This window comes from Bombina bombina, chromosome 3, assembly GCF_027579735.1.
Source record: "Bombina bombina isolate aBomBom1 chromosome 3, aBomBom1.pri, whole genome shotgun sequence".
NCBI lineage: Eukaryota > Metazoa > Chordata > Amphibia > Anura > Bombinatoridae > Bombina > Bombina bombina.
This window is the reverse complement of record NC_069501.1, coordinates 1,077,284,868-1,077,301,624: the sequence shown is the minus strand read 5'-3', so window position 1 is coordinate 1,077,301,624 and position 16,757 is coordinate 1,077,284,868. Positions and strand designations below refer to the sequence as shown.

At 39.3% G+C, this 16,757-nt stretch overlaps 1 protein-coding gene across 2 annotated transcripts in view; it reads right to left on the bottom strand.

Moving 5' to 3' along the window:
* PHF11 (PHD finger protein 11) overlaps positions 1-16,757 on the bottom strand; it is a 589,089-nt gene that overhangs the window by 225,822 nt on the left and 346,510 nt on the right. For both annotated transcript variants that reach the window (XM_053708365.1, XM_053708366.1), the window contains exon 14: positions 6,259-6,317. In XM_053708365.1, coding sequence (XP_053564340.1) covers positions 6,259-6,317 — 59 coding nt within the window. The remainder of the gene's footprint in view (positions 1-6,258; positions 6,318-16,757) is intronic.

Here is a 16,757-nt window from a genome sequence, read left to right as displayed (position 1 = left end):
GGAGAAGTCCTCAACGAAGCAGCCGAAGTCTTCATCCAAGCCAGCAGAAGTCTTCCCCCAGACGGCATCTTCTATCTTCATCCATCCGGCGCGGAGCGGCTCCATCTTCAAGACATCCGACGAATGAAGGTTCCTTTAAATGACGTCATCCAAGATGGCGTCCCTTAGATTCCGCTTGGCCGATAGAATTCTATCAGCCAATCGGAATTAAGGTTGAAAAAATCCTAATGGCTGTTGCAATCAGCCAATAGGATTGAGCTTTCATCCTATTGGCTGATCCAATCAGCCAATAGGATTGAGCTTGCATTCTATTGGCTGATTGGATCAGCCAATAGGATGAAAGCTCAATCCTATTGGCTGATTTCAACAGCCAATAGGATTTTTTCAACCTTAATTCTGATTGGCTGATAGAATTCTATCAGCCAATCGGAATCTAAGGGACGCCATCTTGGATGACATCATTTAAAGGAACCTTCATTCGTCGGTAGTCGTCGTCAGAAGAGGATGCTCCTCGTCGGATGTCTTGAAGATGGAGCCTCTCCGCGCCGGATGGAGGAAGATAGAAGATGCAGTCTGGGTGAATACTTCTGCAGTCTTGGATGATACAATTAAATACAATTGAAAAAAATTATCTAAAGTACGAAAAAAAAACAAACACTAAATTACAGAAAATAATAAAATAATTACAAGTTTTTTAAACTAATTACACCTAATCTAATCCCCCTAATAAAATAAAAAAGCCCCCAAAATAATAAAAAGCCCTACCCTATACTAAATTACAAATAGCCCTTAAAAGGGCCTTTTGCGGGGCATTGCCCCAAAGTAATCAGCTCTATCTCCTGTAAAAAAAAAGTACAATACCCCCCCAACATTAAAACCCACCACCCACACACCCAACCCTACTCTAAAACCCACCTAATACCCCCTTAATAAAACCTAACACTAACCCCTTGAAGATCACCCTACCTGGAGAAGTCTTCACCCAGCCGTGCCGAAGTCCTCAACGAAGCCGGGCATAGTGGTCCTCCAGACGGGCAGAAGTCTTCATCCAAGCCGGCCAGAAGAGGTCCTCCAGACAGGCAGAAGTCTTCATCCAGGCTACATCTTCTATCTTCATCCATCCGGCGCGGAGCGGCTCCATCTTCAAGACATCCGACGCGGAGCATCCTCTTCAAATGAAGTCCAACTGAATAAAGAAGGTTCCTTTAAAGGACCAGTCAATACAGTAGTTTTGCATAATCAACAAATGTATGATAAGAAGACAATGCAATAGCACTTAGTCTGAACTTCAAATGAGTAGTAGATTAATTTTAAAATAAATTGCAAAGTTATGTCTATTTCCACTCCCCCTGTATCATGTGACAGCCATCAGCCAATCACAAATGCATATACGTATATGCTGTGAATTCTTGCACATGCTCAGTAGGAGCTGGTGACTCCAAAAGTGTAAATATAAAAAGACTGTGCACATTTTGTTAATGGAAGTAAATTGGAAAGTTGTTTACAATTGCATGCTCTATCTGAATCAGGAAGTTTAATTTTGACTTGAATGTCCCTTTAAATGACGTCATCCAAGATGGCGTCCCTTGAATTCCGATTGGCTGATAGAATTCTATCAGCCAATCGGAATTAAGGTATAAAAAATCCTATTGGCTGATGCAATCAGCCAATAGGATTGAGCTCACATTCTATTGGCTGATCCAATCAGCCAATAGAATGCGAGCTCAATCCTATTGGCTGATTGCATCAGCCAACAGGATTTTTTATACCTTAATTCCGATTGGCTGATAGAATTCTATCAGCCAATCGGAATTCAAGGGACGCCATCTTGGATGACGTCATTTAAAGGAACCTTCATTCTTCAGTTGGACTTCGTTTGAAGAGGATGCTCCGCCTCAGATGTCTTGAATATGAAGCCGCTCCGCGCCGGATGGATGAAGATAGAAGATGCCGCCTGGATGAAGACTTCTGCCCGTCTGGAGGACCTCTTCTGGCCGGCTTGGATGAAGACTTCTGCCCGTCTGGAGGACCACTTCGCCCGGCTTCGTTGAGGACTTCGGCTCGGCTGGGTGAAGACTTCTGAAGGTAGGGTGATCTTCAAGGGGTTAGTGTTAGGTTTTATTAAGGGGGTATTGGGTAGGTTTTAGAGTAGGGTTGGGTGTGTGGGTGGTGGGTTTTAATGTTGGGGGGGTATTGTACTTTTTTTTTACAGGTAATAGAGCTGATTACTTTGGGGCTATGCCCCGCAAAAGGCCCTTTTAAGGGCTATTTGTAATTTAGTATAGGGTAGGGTTTTTATTATTTTGGGGGGCTTTTTTATTTTATTAGGGGGATTAGATTAGGTGTAATTAGTTTAAAAAACTTGTAATTATTTTATTATTTTCTGTAATTTAGTGGGGGGGTTTCGTACTTTAGATAATTTTTTTATATTGTATTTAATTGTATTTAGTTTAGGTAATTAATTTAATTATAGTGTAGTGTTAGGTGTAATTGTAACTTAGGTTAAGATTTATTTTACAGGTAAATTTGAATTTATTTTAACTAGGTAGCTATTAAATAGTTAATAACTATTTAATAACTATTCTACCTAGTTAAAATAAATACAAAGTTGCCTGTAAAATAAAAATAAATCCTAAGATAGCTACAATGTAACTATTAGTTATATTGTAGCTATCTTAGGGTTTATTTTACAGTTAAGTGTTTAGTTTTAAATAGGAATAATTTAGTTAATGATAGTAATTTTATTTAGATTTATTTAAATTATATTTAAGTTAGGGGGTGTTAGGGTTAGGGTTAGACAGGGGTTAATATCCCATTGATTCCTATGGGAGAATAAAAGTAAAGTTTACACCTAACACCCTAACATGTACCCCGAGTCTAAATACCCCTAATCTGCCGCCCCCTACATTATACTTATTAACCCCTAATCTGCCGCCCCGCCACCACCTACATTATACTTATTAACCCCTAATCTGCCGCCCCGACACCGCCGCCACCTACATTATACTTATTAACCCCTATTCTGCCGCCCGACCCCGCCGCCACCTACATTATACTTATTAACCCCTAATCTGCCGCCCCGACACCGCCGCCACCTAAATAAGTTATTAACCCCTATCCCTAGGGTTAGACTTAGGGGTTAATAACTTTAATATAGTGGCGGCGACGTTGGGGGTGGCAGATTAGGGGTTAATAAGTGTAAGTAGTTTGCGGCAACATTGGGAGTGGCAGATTAGGGGCTAATAAATATAATGTAGGGTTCGGCGATGTTGGGGGTGGCAGATTAGGGGTTCATAAGTATAATGTAGGTGGCAGCGGTGTCCAGAGCGGCAGATTAGGGGTTAATAATATAATGCAGGTGTCGGCGATGTCGGGGGCAGCAGATTAGGGGTTAATAAGTGTAATATTAGCAGTATTTAGATTCAGGGTTCATGTTAGGGTGTTAGGTGTAGACATTAAAAGTGTTTCCCCATAGGAATCAATGGGGCTGCGTTAGGAGCTTTACGCTGCTTTTTTGCAGGTGTTAGGTTTTTTTTAAGCCAGCTCTCCCCCATTGATTCCTATGGGGAAATCTTGCACAAGCACGTTTTGCCAGCTCACCACTAAGCAGCGCTGGTATTGAGGTGAGATGTGGAGCTAAATTTTGCTCTCCGCTCACTTTTTTGCGGCTAACGCCGGGTTTGTAAAAACCCATAATACCAGCGTTGTCTGTAGGTGAGCGGTGAGGGAAAACTGCTCGTTAGCACCGCACAGCATTACTGACAAAACTCGTAATGTAGGCGATGGTCTGTACAGTGAGTTTCGCAACTTTGTATATTTGAAAGCTTGTAACTTAGGAGCTTCACAATTTAAAATAATAACAAAAATACCAGTAATGAAGTGATGAGAACAGACATGCACAGGACAACATTTGTCACAAACTACAGCAATCAATACAATGTCACTTTTTATCTCTTTTGTTATAGATTGTAAAACCATTGGAATGTAGTTTGGTAATGTACATAAATATACATGAACTAAATAGCAATTCACTGAGTAGAGTTGTGAGGCATAAATATAGAGGCTAATGAATGAATGTATGTACAATTAACATTTGGTTATAAATAATCTTATATACAACGATGGTTAACAATATAATCTGGTTATGAATAAGCAATTTCTCTATAATGTTGAGTATAATGGTATTAGTCTTTATTATGTTAGATACAAAGGTTTTTATTCTGAGGCGCACACCTGAGACTTTACCTATTTAAGGGAGAGAGAGGCACCATGATGTGAACTATGATTACGGGTAACACCTGAAACGCGTCAGTGACGTTATCGGGCCGAAGTTGTAGTCTCAGAATATTTTTTACTGGGCAGTAGCTGTTTGCTATGCTTTGCTTAGCGTCTGGTTTTGTGTAAGCATTTTAACTTATTACAATAAAGTTTTCTATTTTTACTGAACAATTTGGAGCCGGTCTGGGTAATTTTGTATTGGATTTGTGGCGCTCATTGAGGACACCCATAGGGCACCTGGAAATGTAATTATAAGAAAAAAGAGGTCACAATCCACTAACAAGTGTGTGAGCTGCAGGATAAAGCCAGCTGAATCATTAGGCGTGGAAGCCGACACCCGCGCCAACACAGAGGGATGCAAGAAAGGTCTTATCTTGAAGAGTAAGTGTAATTTATAGCATTACTTTACACTGTTTTTTGGACACTAGATTGATACTTATGGATTTATACACATATGTTGTTATAAGATTGGCAAATAATCTGGTACGCTGTGTTACAGTTTTGTACTATTCACTACCAAGTATCCTGTAGGAATTGGAATGAATTTTAGCGTTTTTTGGTTGTTTTTCAATAGATAACACAAGCAAAATAAGATCTAATATTGTCTGTTTCTTACTGAGTCTAAAACAGCGCCTTCCCCTTTTTTCCTGATACTTTAAAGGAATAGTCTAATCAAAATTAAACGTTCATGATTCAGATAGAGCATGCAAGTTTAAGCAACTTTCTAATTTACTCCTATTATCAATTTTTCTTTGTTCTCTTGTTATCTTTATTTGAAAAAAGCAAGAATGTAAGCATAGGAGCCGGACGATTTTTGGTTCAGCAACAGGGTAGCGCTTTCTGATTAGTGTCTAAATGTAGTCACCAATTAGCAAGCGCTACCCAGTTGCTGAACCAAAAATGGGCCGGCTCCTAAGCATACATTCAAATAAAGATACCAATAGAATGAAGAAAATTGATAATGGGAGTAAATTAGAAAGTTGCTTAAAATTGCATGCTCTATCTGAATCATGAAAGTTTAATTTTGACTAGACTATTCCTTAAAGTTTTATCTATTTTTATGCATTTAAATTCTGTATACAACCGTTTATTTAGGATTGGGATTTTCCAAATTCTGATTATACTTTGAAAGTTTCTGTGTAACTTTAACAAAGTAGGATCATAAATTGTTTATTCATGTGTATCTATTACAAATTACATTGCACTTTGTATTTGTTTGTATTTGTTTTATGTAACTAACAGTTTCAGAATGTGGTATGGATAGGGGAGTTCCATAGGCTAAACAGGGGAGTTCTCAGGGTGTGTCTGCAACTCTCACAATTCTTATGATGACCTCTAAGCATTTTTACACCTGTAAGTCTCACTGATTTATCTCACCAGCTGTATGTAGGTGAAGTTTGCTCAAATTCTACAATACACTTTTTCAGAAAAGTAATTAAACTAAGTATTAAACTAGAAACAAATGCAAGTTAAATTGTAGTAAATTTTAGTTTAATTGTATTTGCTGCAAACTAATACTTTATATCAGTGCCAGGTGTTCCCCTGTTAACCTCACTCTCCCCTGTGAAATTCTCTGCCTAAGAGAGCCTCATTTTCTGTTGAATCAAGCTCTCCACTCTATGGGACTTCCAGGTTCCTCCTTCTTTCTTAGAGAATTCAGTGAGTAGAGCCGCTGTGAAGTCTGCATTATAACCTGTCTCCAAGCGAGAGAATTTTTGATGATTGGGCCCTAAAACTGCAAGCAACTGGGATAGTATAGTGGACAACAGTGAGAAGTCATTCAGTACAAAATGCAAAATATGTTTTCTTTTCTTCCTCTGCACTTAAGAGATTTTTAAAAAGTTATCATGAACCATACAAAATTTCTTGACTTGCATAATACTTTAATTATGGAAACAATATACCAGATTACAATCAAGAGACTTTCATTATGAAAACAATACACCAGAGTACAAACAGTGTACGTTTAAATTGCTTTACCTCTGTATTTACTTCAGTGTCTCCAAGAATTTTCTTCTGTTTTTCGTTCCATGCTTTACCTTCAAAGGCAATCATAAAACATATTTTCTATTAATAAAAACAGTAATGAACACTATAAACCATACTTTGATAAACTCCTTTTCTAAACAACAGTGGGCCAGATTATGAGTGGTGCGTTAAGCGATAGGGGGTTTATGGTGGCTGTTTGTGCGTGTCAGGTTTTTTGCTTATATTACAAGTTGAAAGTAAACGAGATTGTTTGAACACAACTGAAGTTAACGCGCATCAGGTTAGCATGACCTGAGAGCTCTGGTTAACTGTTTCGTGAAACAAAAAAGTGTCACAAACCACATCCAAAATACATTACAAAGTACAGTTACACTCATATTAATACTATCTAATAAAAAATATTTTTGCACAAAAAAGTTAAAAGAGCTCAAAGATATGTGTAAATATGTATTTATATGTGTATATATGTATTTACAAACATATATATATATATATATATATTACTATATATATTAGTAGAGGTATATAGGGGGTAAGTATTTGTTGTTGTATATGCCTATTTTGAAAACGGGGGTAACCCCGAAACGTCAATAAAGACACGATTTGCTACCGCAAGACCCTGTGAGTGACTCCCTTCTTTTGCTGGTTTGTATGTACCTTGGAGTGCACCCAGGGCACCACGGGCCGGTTTGATCTTTACCAGGAGTGCTTCTACCATCTTTCTTTGACCTATATATATATTTATATATATATATATATATATATATATATATATAGATATACACATATAAACACATAAATACATATGTACACATATATAGACAAATATATAAGTGCATCAGAGCCCTTTGCAGTTACGTAGATTAAAAGATGAAAAATCATATTTATGCAATATTTATTTATAATAAAGATTTTAACTATGTATTTACTGTAAATATTTCACATTTTAATGTTCTGCACATGGGGGAATATGTTCTAAGTATTTATAAATAGATATTCCTATATGTAAATATCTGTCAATATCTATATCTATCTATCTATCTATCTATCTATCTATATATATATATATATATATATACATACAGTATATACACACAAGAAACAGTTACTTACATGCTGGATAAATCTACTTTTTTTCAGGCATGCGTAGAATACTCTGACTAATTCAGTTTTCCATATAGACCAATAAGTATTAATTGTATTAGTCGGTCACTAAAATTAATTTTCAAATTATCGTCATTCTAAGTTTAACAAGTTCTTACTTATCATCTATGTTCTATACTTAACACAATATTGCTTAAATATAATAATACTATATTAAAACATGAATACAAATGTATATTTTTTATTTTAATTTAAAAGTGTGCTTTTGCGAGCTCGATATTTGCGCTGCCCTCAGTAATACCAGCACACGCAAATGTGCGCTGGTATTACAAGTTAAGCGCAATGTGAACTCGACCTCGCATTTGCATTGCCTGGAAGCATTGCCCTCACAAGAGCGCATTTTTATAGGTTTCAATAGGAGCCTCGTTTAGATGCCGTCAAACAGGGCAAAGTTGCGCAGAGTTGGGCAGCAAATTTAAATTATATATGTATATGAATAAATACATATATATTTATGTGTATATACACATATTATCACATAAATATGTATATAAGCATAAGTGTGCTAGTATTCCACGCAATCTCCACGCAATCAGCCTCACAGAATCTAGATTTTGATGAACAAATGGTCCTTGTACCAGCAGATCCCTGCGACAAGGTAACTTCCACGGAGGAGATGATGACATCCCCAACAGATCCGCGAACCATATCCTTCGCGGCCACAACTGAGCAATCAGTATCACTGACCCCTGCTCCTGTTTGATTCGAGCCACCACTCGAGGAAGGAGTGGTAACGGCGGAAAAAGATAAATTAGATTGAACCTCCAAGGCACCGCTAATGCATCTATTAGCTCCGCCTGAGGATCCCTGGACCTCGACCCATATCTGGGTAGCTTGGTATTGAGACGGGAGACCATGAGATCTATCTCCGGCGTCCCCCACCTGCTGCAAATCTCTGCAAACACTTCGGGATGGAGACCATTCCCCTGGGTGAAAGGATTGTCTGCTGAGAAAATCCACTTCCTAGTTGTCCACACCCGGAATGTGCATCGCTGACAGCGAACAGTTGTGGGCCTCCGCCCACTCCAGAATCTGAGATACTTCCCTCATTGCTAGGGAGCTTCTCGTTCCCCCCTGATGGTTGATGTAAGCCACCGAGGTTACATTGTCTGATTGGAATCTGATAAACTGGGATGAACCCAGCAGGGGTAAAGTCTTTAGAGCATTGAAGATTGCCCGAAGTTCTATAATGTTGATTGGGAGGGAGCTTTCCTCCTGAGTCCACAGGCCCTGTAACTTCTTGGCACCCCAAACAGCTCCCCATCCTGACAGACTTGCGTCCATAGTCACAATCACCCAGGATGGTCTTAAGAAGGATGTCCCTAGGGACTAGTGATCCGGACAAAGCCACCAAGAGAGCGATGTCCAGAGAAATCTGTTGAGACAGATCTGAATGATCGCCATTCCACTACCTCAGCATGCACAGTTGCAGCAGCCTGAGATGGAACCTCGCAAAAGGAATGATGTCCATGCTGGGCACCATGAGACCAATCACCTCCATACACTGAGCCACAGATGACCTTAAGGAGGTCTGGAGGGCACGACATTTTGAATCTAGCTTGCAATGTCTCTGGTCTGTTAGAAATATTCTCATGTCTATTGAGTCTATTATAGTACAAAGGAATTCCACCCTGGTGCTTGGTACAAGAGAACTCTTTTCTAGATTTATCTTCCATCCATGGGATCGAATAAGACAGAGGAGAGATTCTGAATGGTCTGCTGCAAGACAAAATAATGGTGCTTGAACCAGAAAATCGTCCAAGTAGGGAGCTACTGCTATACTCCGGGTTCTGGCTACTGCTAGAAGCGCCCCTAGAACCTTCATAAAAAGTATTGGAACATTAGCTAGACCAAACGGAAGTGCAATGAACTGGAAGTGCTGGTCCAGGAACGCAAACCTTAGGAACTGGAAGTGTTCCCTGTGGATTGGAACGTGAAGGTAGGCATCCTTCAGCTCTATAGTGGTCATGAACTGCCCTTCCTGTACCAAGGAAAGAATGGACCTTATTGTCTCCATCTTGAACAAGGGGACCTTTAGCAATTTGTTTAAAGGGACACTGAACCCAAATTTTTTCTTTCGTGATTCAGATAGAATATGACATTTTAAGCAACTTTCTAATTTACTCCTATTATCAAATTTTCTTCATTCTCTTGGTATCTATATTTGAAATGCAAGAATGTAAGTTTAGATGCCGGTCCATTTTTGGTGAACAACCTGTGTTGTCCTTGCTGATTGGTGGATAAATTCACCCACCAATAAACAAGTGCTTTCCATGGCTCTGAACCAAAAAAATTGCTTAGATGCTATCTTTTTCAAATAAAGAAAGCAAGAGAACGAAGAAAAACTGATAATAGGTGTAACATTGCATGCTCTATCTGAATCACAAAAGAAAAAATTTGGGTTCAGTGTCCCTTTAAGCATTCTAGGTCCAGAATTGGACGGAAAGTTCCCTCCTTCTTTAAGACGACTAAAAGGTTTGAATAGTATCCCAAACCTCTCTCATCGATAGGTACCGGGACAATGACACCTAAGGAGGACAGATCCCGCACACACCCCAGAAAGGCTTCCCTCTATTCTGGTCTGGAAGACAGGTTTGAGAGAAGGAATCTGCCCCTGGGTGGCAGACACTTGAAACCTATCTTGTAACCCTGATCTATGACCTCTAGGACTTATGGATCCTGCACGTCCCTGAACAAAGCGTCTGAAAAGAGCAACAGACTGCCCCCTACATGATCCCTGAGAGGACCGAGGGCCGCCCTTTCATGCCGACTTAGGTTCAGCGGGCTTCTTGCTCTGCTTGGACTTATTCCAGGACTGAGCCGGCTTTCAAGTACCCTTGGTTTGCTCTGTCTTAGCGGAGGATTGTTGACGTTGGGGCTTATCAGAGCGAAAGGAACGAAAATTAGAATTTTGTCCTTTACATTTGTTCTTTTTATCTTGCGGTAGGAAGGCACCCTTGCCCCCTGTAATCATAGATATAATGGAGTCCAGGCCTGGACCAAACAAGATCTTTGCTTTAAATGGGAGGGAAAGAACTCTGGACTTAGAAGTCATATCCGCAGACCATGACTCCAGCCAGAGTGCTTGATGGGCTTGAACAGAAAAGCCAGCAGTCTTATCATTTAGGTGAATGATCTGCATATTGGCATCACAGATAAAAGAATTGGCAACCCTTAATTCTCTCTTGAATAACATTGAGGGGACCTTCTTTCTCGATCATTACCGATAAGGAGTCGCACCAATAGGTAGCCGCTCCAGCAACCGCAGCAACAGCCGCCGCCGATTGAAATAAATATCCTGTATGTTGAAACATCCTTCTTAACAGAGTTTCTATCTTTTTATCCATGTGCTCTTTCAACGACGAGCTATCCTCAAGTGGGATAGTAGTGCATTTTGCAAGCGTGGAGATAGCCCCATCCACCTTAGGGACGGAACCCCACAACTCCAATTGAGAGCCCAGGAGCAGGAACAATTTCTTAAAAGAAGACGAAGGGGAAAAGGAAGATCCAATCCTTTCCCACTCGTTCTTAATAAAGTTTGCCATCTTTACAGGAACAGGGAAAGTCTGTGGTACTACCCTGTCTTCGTAAACTCTATCTAAATTAGGAATCAAAAGTTCCTCAGGCAGCTTTGCCTCTGGAACCTCTAAAGTAGCTAGAACATCCTTTAAAAGAAAGCGCAAATGCTCAATACTAAATCTAAAGTCTGGTTCCTCTGCAGCCGGAGGTTACAGACTCCAACCCACAAAATTCGTACTCTGAAGTATCAGAGTGAATCACATCATCGGATAACCTAGTCTCAGTTAAATTCAATAAATTAGCTGATGCCCCCTGGGAAGGATAGCAATATTTGACCATACGCTTGTGCTTAGCAGAGCGAGGCAAAGCACTAATGGCCGCAGACACTGCCGTTTGTAACTGCACAGTAAAGTCTGGAGGTAAAAGGCCCCCTCCAGCTGGAGTGTTAGAAGTGCTATGGGAAGCTGCATGTGTATTAGGAGATGACTGAAGGGTACGCACCTCACAGGACGGAGACTCCTCAGTGGTGGACGGCTCAGTGGTATCAAATATATTAACCTTCTTTGACACAATTACTTTTTCAAGGCATGTGGAACATAATTGAACAAGCGGGTATACCTCGGCCTCCTCACAATATAAACAGGTATTAGTCTTAGGTAGAGGGACTACCCTCTAACGTATCAGAATCTTCCATAGCTAGAGTAGAAATCCACCGGCTATAGTAAATAAGGATCCTTAATTAATAACAAAAAATGGCACATTTATACCAATGACTGGGGCACTCACCACCCCCTATGACCCAGGCACCACAGAGAAAACCGCTCTTCTCCGGTAACCAGCTCAATCAGGAAAGAGGAAATGAAACCGCGAACACTCCCGGTCACATGGTGCGCAATGCAGGACCGCCCCTGCTAAGAGCAAAAGCGTGCCAAGCTTATTAAGCTGCGCAGCTCTAAAAGTGAAAGTAAACCTGTACGTTCCACATCAGCCTATGAGCCCAAAACATCCCACACAGCATAAATCAAATAAACATATTAGATTAATCCTCACTGTTCAATATAGCAGTATATTAATTTTTTTCGTTTTCACAAGGGTTTTTAATTATATAGAAATAACGGTGTAGCTTTAAATATATCACTATACAGTGTTTTAGTATTATATTATAGGTTGTTTTTTTTTCCCTAAAGTAAATGCTCACTGGTAACAACCATCTTTGAGTCTAAACACCTGGAGCCTGAGCATTAGTCTGACGGGGGGGGGGGGGGGGAGGGGGGTTAAAAATGATCCCATGCCGAGTGTCATCTAAACTAACTACACTACTGCACTGGATGCAAATCTACAACAACAGTGAGCCACTCACTGCTGTGCATCATATACATTCAGACCAGATTTCCAAAACCCAAATTCAGGACACATCAGACCGAAATTCAGGACACCTCAAAAATATGGTGAGAAATAAATTCTATTTATAAGGATAAGAATTTATTTCTCACCATATTGTATTCCCTCAATGGGAATGTATCACGTAAATATAATCATATAATTATATAATATGGTTTATTAGAATCACTTTAAAAGATACAGATAAAATAACTGATATATATTAGCATACATTAAGTAAGATAACATAACACAGTTCACATAAGACAACATAGTTAGGTGATTACACAGTGATTGTTTACACATAGCACTAGCTATGCACATTTTTAAACACAAATTATCAGAATCACTTCTAATAGATACACAAACACACACTAAAGCAACTGATATATAACTATATATATTAGCATTCATTGAGTAAGATAACATAGTTAGGTGCTTACACAGTGATTGTTTACACATAGCACTATCATAGTTGCCAACATTTGAAAACATTTTCCGGGGACACTTTGAAGCTATCAATTACCTGCATGAAAATTTTTACCACACCCCTTCCCTAAAGTTCCCTAAAGTTCTGCCCACTTTGCCAAACCCACATAATTAGCATAATTTAGCTCCGCCCATTTATTATGGTGAAAAAAAATATCTTTAAACAACCAATTTAAAAGGTTACATGTCCTTATGTCTCACTCCTGTGCAGATTATGCAGACTCAAAATGGATAATTCAAACAAAAGTCACATTCTGTGGCTTTGTATTAATAAAGAAATTAGCAGATATATAGGTATCCAAAACACCAGATCTTGCCCTCAGAGGAAAACTGCCTGGGTGCAACTTTGCAAAAAATAGTAGCCAGAAAAAATGCACTCTCAGGACTTTCACAATCAAGTTACTTTTATTCCTGTAACGTTTTCGGAGGTCTTGCCTCCTTCATCAACCTCCGAAAACGTTACAGGAATAAAAGTAACTTGATTGTGAAAGTCCTGAGAGTGCATTTTTTCTGGCTACTATATATATATATATATATATATATATATATATATATATATATATTCAATAATTTACATAATGTAAATGTGCATTGTTTGAGTCAAGTATAATACCCTAATTATGTATTAATTACTAATGAGGTAATGTGTTACAGAAATATATAATTATATATAAGTAACAGACCCACAGATAAACATTTCAAATGGTTTACACCACTCAAACATCTCCATATAAAGTACAGGTGTTGACATCCTTATTTACTTATTTAAAAATACTGAGACTGCATTAAGCTAAAAATAATTTGCTAAAAGAGCTTGCCATCTAATGTGACTGAGCAACTATGCCTGTACACTCAGTGAAGAGATCCCTCCCAACTCATAGCCTTACATGAAGTGTCCCAATGTCACTCTGGTACCCTCAGTTTAACACAACATAAGTTTATTAACTTTAAAGATTCACACCTCCTTGTCACTTCTCTCCCCAGTCTTGGAACACTTTCTGTTAGATGCTTTTAACCACATGGCACTGATTCCACAATACTTTTCTAATGTCCTGATTAGAAACATAAACATAAACGTAACAGTGTTCATGTTACATCAACATTAAATGTTTGTAACTGTATTGTCAAAAAAGGCATCCATATTGCACAAAACTGTACAATGTGCGGGAGTGAAAACAAATTATTTTAAACAGGTCACATTATGAGAAGGTGGCAGTTTCATTTATACAAGTAGACTTTCCCATTTTTCGATAAAAGAATAAACTTTACATGTTTACTGAAACATGTCACCTCTGAGTAAGAATATCTGGCATAAATACAAATTCATTGATTTTTTTTCAACTTCTAAATAAGTTTAGCCAATGTAACTAAGGATTTTGTATTTTTAGTTCAATCATTTACATATGAAATTATATATACCCTAAAACCCTTTGTAAGGCACTGACTTTTTCATTACTACTAACAGAAGTATCAAGAGATTGTTTCTCAGCTTTTCTCACACGGCCCCTCAGCCCATTATCCCCAGTAACACCAGCACAACCAAGTGCCAGAGAGAGTTGAACTGGGCTGTACTTGCACGTGCCAGAGAGAGTTGAACTTGGCTGTACTTGTACTGACACATTGAGGCCTACTTATCAAGCGGTCAACTATGCTGCATTCGCCGGCACCAATACGCTCGCCTGAGATCTCGGCCACTGACCTGACTACGCTCTCCCTATTTATATAAAAAGCTGTCAAAAAGCCATGCACCAAGTACAGGGCGATGAGCAGCGGACTGTTGTTAACTAACAGTTATTTATCTCGCTGCTATTCGGCTTTTCCCCAACTTTATTTACAGGTATACCCCGCTCATACAGCGGGTTAGGGACCGGAGCCCCGCTGTAAAGTGAAAACCGCCTTAAAGTGAAACAAGGCAGTTTTAGCTTTCTTTTCACTTGCTAGTGTGTTTAAAAATTTGAAAACATGTTTGAACTAACATATATTAGGGGTGCAATAGTGCTACGTTTAGTTTAACACTAGCACAGCACAGAATTCAATTAGTATTCAATATATACTGTATCTGTAAAATAGTGACAATTACTGTAGTAAAATTTGCCAAACTATAGCACTGAGATACAGATTGCACTGTAATGATGTAAACAGAGTGAACTAAGCATAACAAAATGGTGCCAGTCACTTTTCTCGCAATCTCACGATGATTACAGCACTGTTTTAAAATCCTTGGAGGTTGAACTTCAGCTCCACAAAGCGCTGTATTAGCTAAGCGCTGTAAAGTGAAGCGCTGTAAAGTGAGGTATACCTGTATATCCTGTCACTAAACACAGCCACCATACTAAACTGTTTAACCCCTATCTCGCCGCTCCCCAACCCAGCCGCAACTAAATAAAGTTATTAACCCCCATCCCGCTGCTCTCGGAGCCCACCGCAACTCTAATAAACTTATTAACCCTGACACCACTGCATCTAACTAAATATATTAACCCCTATCCCTCCGCTCCCGGAGCCCACCGTAACTAAATACATGTATTAACCCCTAAACCCCTGGCCTCCCACATCACTACCACTTACTAAACCTATTAACCCCTAAACCGCCAGCCCCCACATCGCCATTAACTAAATTAACCTATTAACCCCTAAACCTAACAACCCGCTAACTTTATATTAAATATTAACTCATCCCTATCTTATAATAAATTAAAACTTACCTTTAAATTAAACTATATTAAACTAATAATTTACCTACCCTAACAATTATACTAAAATTACATTAAACTATATTAAACTATTAATTAATCTACCCTATTATACTAAAATTACAATAAACTATATTAAACTAATAATTTATCTACCCTAACTGTTATACTAAAATTAAATATATTATATAGTTAAAAACCTAACCCTACTCAAATAATTTAAATCTACTATTAAAAAGTTACAAAAAACTAACAATTAAGTTGCACAAAATAACAAACACTAAGTTACACAAAATAACAAACACTTAGGCCTAGATTTGGAGTTTTGCGGCCAAAGGGGTGCGTTAGCTACGCGTGCTTTTTTTTGGCCGCACCTTTTAAATACCACTGGTATTTAGAGTTCACAGAAGGGCTGCGTTAGGCTCCAAAAAAGGAGCGTATAGCATATTTACCGCCACTGCAACTCTCAATACCAGCGGTGCTTACGGACGCGGCCAGCTTCAAAAACGTGCTCGTGCACGATTCCCCCATAGGAAACAATGGGGCAGTTTGAGCTGAAAAAAACCCTAACACCTGCAAAAAAGCAGCGTTCAGCTCCTAACGCGGCCCCATTGTTTCCTATGGGGAAACTCTTCCTATGTCTGCACCTAACACCCTAACATGAACTCCATCAGCCAATCAGAATTTTCCTACCTTAATTCCGATTGGCTGATAGAATCCTATCAGCCAATCGGAATTTGAGGGACGCCATCTTGGATGACGTCCCTTAAAGGAACCGTCATTCGTCGGGAAGTCGTCGGTGAAGATGGATGTTCCGCGTCGGCGGGATGAACATGGATCCGGAAGAAAGAAGATTGAAGATGCCGCCTGATAGAAGACTTCAGCCGGATCATGGACCTCTTCAGCTCCCGCTTGGATGAAGACTTCAGCCGGATCATGGACCTCTTCAGCTCCTGCTTGGATGAAGACTTCAGCTGGATCATGGACATCTTCAGCCCCCGCTTGGGCTTGGATGAAGACGTTGGAGCAAGGACGGATCGGTGAACCCGGTGTGGTGAATACAAGGTAGGGAGATCTTCAGGGGCTTAGTGTTAGGTTTATTTAAGGGGGTTTGGGTTAGATTAGGGGTATGTGGGTGGTGGGTTTTAATGTTGGGGGGGGTTGTATTTTTTTTTTACAGGCAAAAGAGCAGTTTTCTTTGGGGCATGCCCCGCTAAAGGGCCTTTTAAGGGTTGGTAAGGTAAA